Source organism: Echinops telfairi, unplaced genomic scaffold (genome assembly GCF_000313985.2).
Source record: "Echinops telfairi isolate 266 unplaced genomic scaffold, ASM31398v2 ScPeMD7_3;HRSCAF=10, whole genome shotgun sequence".
NCBI lineage: Eukaryota > Metazoa > Chordata > Mammalia > Afrosoricida > Tenrecidae > Echinops > Echinops telfairi.
In genome coordinates, this window is record NW_022103899.1 from 62,949,945 (window position 1) to 62,952,211 (window position 2,267).

Sequence of the window (2,267 nt, forward strand, 5' to 3'; positions counted from 1 at the left end):
TTTGACACACACACACACACCACACACACACACACACACACACACACACAAGCTATCAGCCATCAGGTCAGGCCTCCCTCCCCTCAAACCAGACCCGAGCTACGTTTCAGAAGGAAGAGGTGACAGTGCAGCGCAGACAGCTCAGAGGACCTCGGCCCACCTCCACGTCACTGCAGCCTGGCCCCGCCCCGGCCTGTCCCTGCGGCCACAGCTCGGGCCGTGGGGTGAGGAAGGCGCGTGCCTGAGCCGAGGTCCCTGACCCCCCCTCCCCCCCCAGGGTGGGCAGTGGCAGGGCGCCGTCTCACGTGATCACAGACTCGCAGCTCTCGGACAACGAGGAGGACGAGCAGTTTGTGGTGGAGGCCGCCCCCCAGCTCTCGGAAGTGCCCGAGGTGGAAGCGGTGAGTCTGCCCCGGGGGTGGGCTGGGCAGGGGGAGACACGCAGCTGGCGCGTGGACGTCGTCATGGTCCATGTTTGCTAACCTGTGGCCCCTCTTGAGAGCCACAGTGACGTGCTGTGGTGCCTCACGTGTCCCCACCCTCCCTCCCTGTCAGGTGGCAGCCATGGACCTGGACGAGGACGAGAAGCACGGTAGGCCCTGGTGGACGCAGGGAGGACGCACGGGCGGGCGGGTGGCAGTGCCTGTCCTCTACGTGTGACTTAGAACACGGGATCCTGGCCAGAGTTCTCCAGACAGACAGGTGTACGTGTGTGCACACTCAGGAACGTGCCGCTGACCCTATGGTCATCTGTGACCTATGCCGTGACCACAGAGGGCAGAGAGAGGGACAGGAAGTGAGCACATGCTGTTGGGAAGATGGCGCTGGCAGCCGTGGAGCTGCCAGTTGCCCGCACCGCCCCATCTGGGCAGCACTGGACACGAGAGCAGCTGCCTCCGGCCTCCCTTCCGAGGGTGGTCGGGGTCTGTTAGCTCTACTAGGGGTCAGCTAGCGCCCGAGAGCCCCGCCTGGTTGCACCCAGGATAAAGTTCTCCAGTTCCTTTTTGCTGCCGAAGTTCAGGCAGCATTTCAAGGTCCAGTGGCCTGTGGATGCACTCTGTCTCTGGCTTTGCCCTGTCCTCTCGCTGACCCGAAAAGCCAGCCCTGTTGCCCTTGGTGCATTCGGACATGGCGACCCTGGGGGCGGAGCTCCCGCAGGGTCTCCAGAGTTGCCCGCCTTCCAGATGCAGACGGCCACAGCTGTCCCCAGCAGGCCGCCAGAGGGTTCACACTGCCGACCTTTGGTTAGCAGCCAAGCACTGAACCTGCCGCGTCCCTGTGGGCGGAGGCCATGGAAGGAGCTGGTTTATCTTAGGGACGTGCATTGTGTGGATGGATCTGGTTCATGGATATTTTTTTGCTTGAAAAACCTCCCCCTCGGCCATGTCGGCCGAGCCGGCCCCTGGAGCAGGAGGCCGTGCACACAGGAAGGCCTGTGACGAGGGGTGGACTCAGCTCACGCGTGAGAGCCGGGGCTGGGGGGATGGGGGTAGGGGCTCGCGGCCCGGCCGGTTTCGTTCTGCATGGCGCTGAGGCGGAGCAGACCTGACAGCCCTCACAGCAGCATGCTTGAGTCTGTATTTTACTTCTTTTCCCATGAAGCATTCCTGTGTGTGCGCACCTGTGTGTGAGAGAGCAAGTGCGTGTTTAAAGGCTCGTCTCCTCCCCAATCTGCCGTCGGGTCGGCTCTGACCCCTTGCACAGCAGAAGGGAACACGGCCCGATCCACGCCCGCGCCCATGCTGCAGCCACGGGCGTCCTCCTCGAGGGCCTCCGTGTGTCACTGCCCCTCGTCCTTACCAAGCACAGTCCTTACCAAGCACGATGGCCTTCTCCAGGGACCGGCCTCTCCAGATGATCTTTTGATTCAGAACGGCCAATTCCAGTCACTTCACCTTGATGGCGCACGCATGCACACATGCACCCATGTGCGCACGCTGCCCTTGGCAGCCCAGAGAGCTGTCCACACCGCCTGCTGCGCGGCCCCTGAGTTGGCTGCACCACAGGCAGACAGCCCAGTCAGCCACGCAGGGTGCACGCCAGTGCACAGGACGCAGGAACCAGCGTTCCCTGTGCCTTTTCTAAGTAAAGAACCTGCCCACCGAAGGGCCCGCGGTTCACATCCACCCAGGGGCCTCCGAGAGCAAGGCCCGGCCACCGGGAGACCCTGTGGACAGTTCTGCCCGGCGTCTCCTGATGTCAGCCGAGTGTCTCCCGAGCCTTGGGAATAGTCTAGAAAGGTGGTTCCCTGCTCAAGTCCCTTCCAC

At 63.1% G+C, this 2,267-nt stretch overlaps 1 protein-coding gene across 1 annotated transcript in view; it reads left to right on the top strand.

Annotated features, from left to right (window-relative positions):
- Nucleotides 1-2,267, top strand: part of TRAF3IP1 (TRAF3 interacting protein 1) — a 33,284-nt gene that overhangs the window by 14,371 nt on the left and 16,646 nt on the right. Inside the window, exons 13-14 of the mRNA XM_045294461.1 lie at nucleotides 278-401; nucleotides 556-592. Coding sequence (XP_045150396.1) covers nucleotides 278-401; nucleotides 556-592 — 161 coding nt within the window. The remainder of the gene's footprint in view (nucleotides 1-277; nucleotides 402-555; nucleotides 593-2,267) is intronic.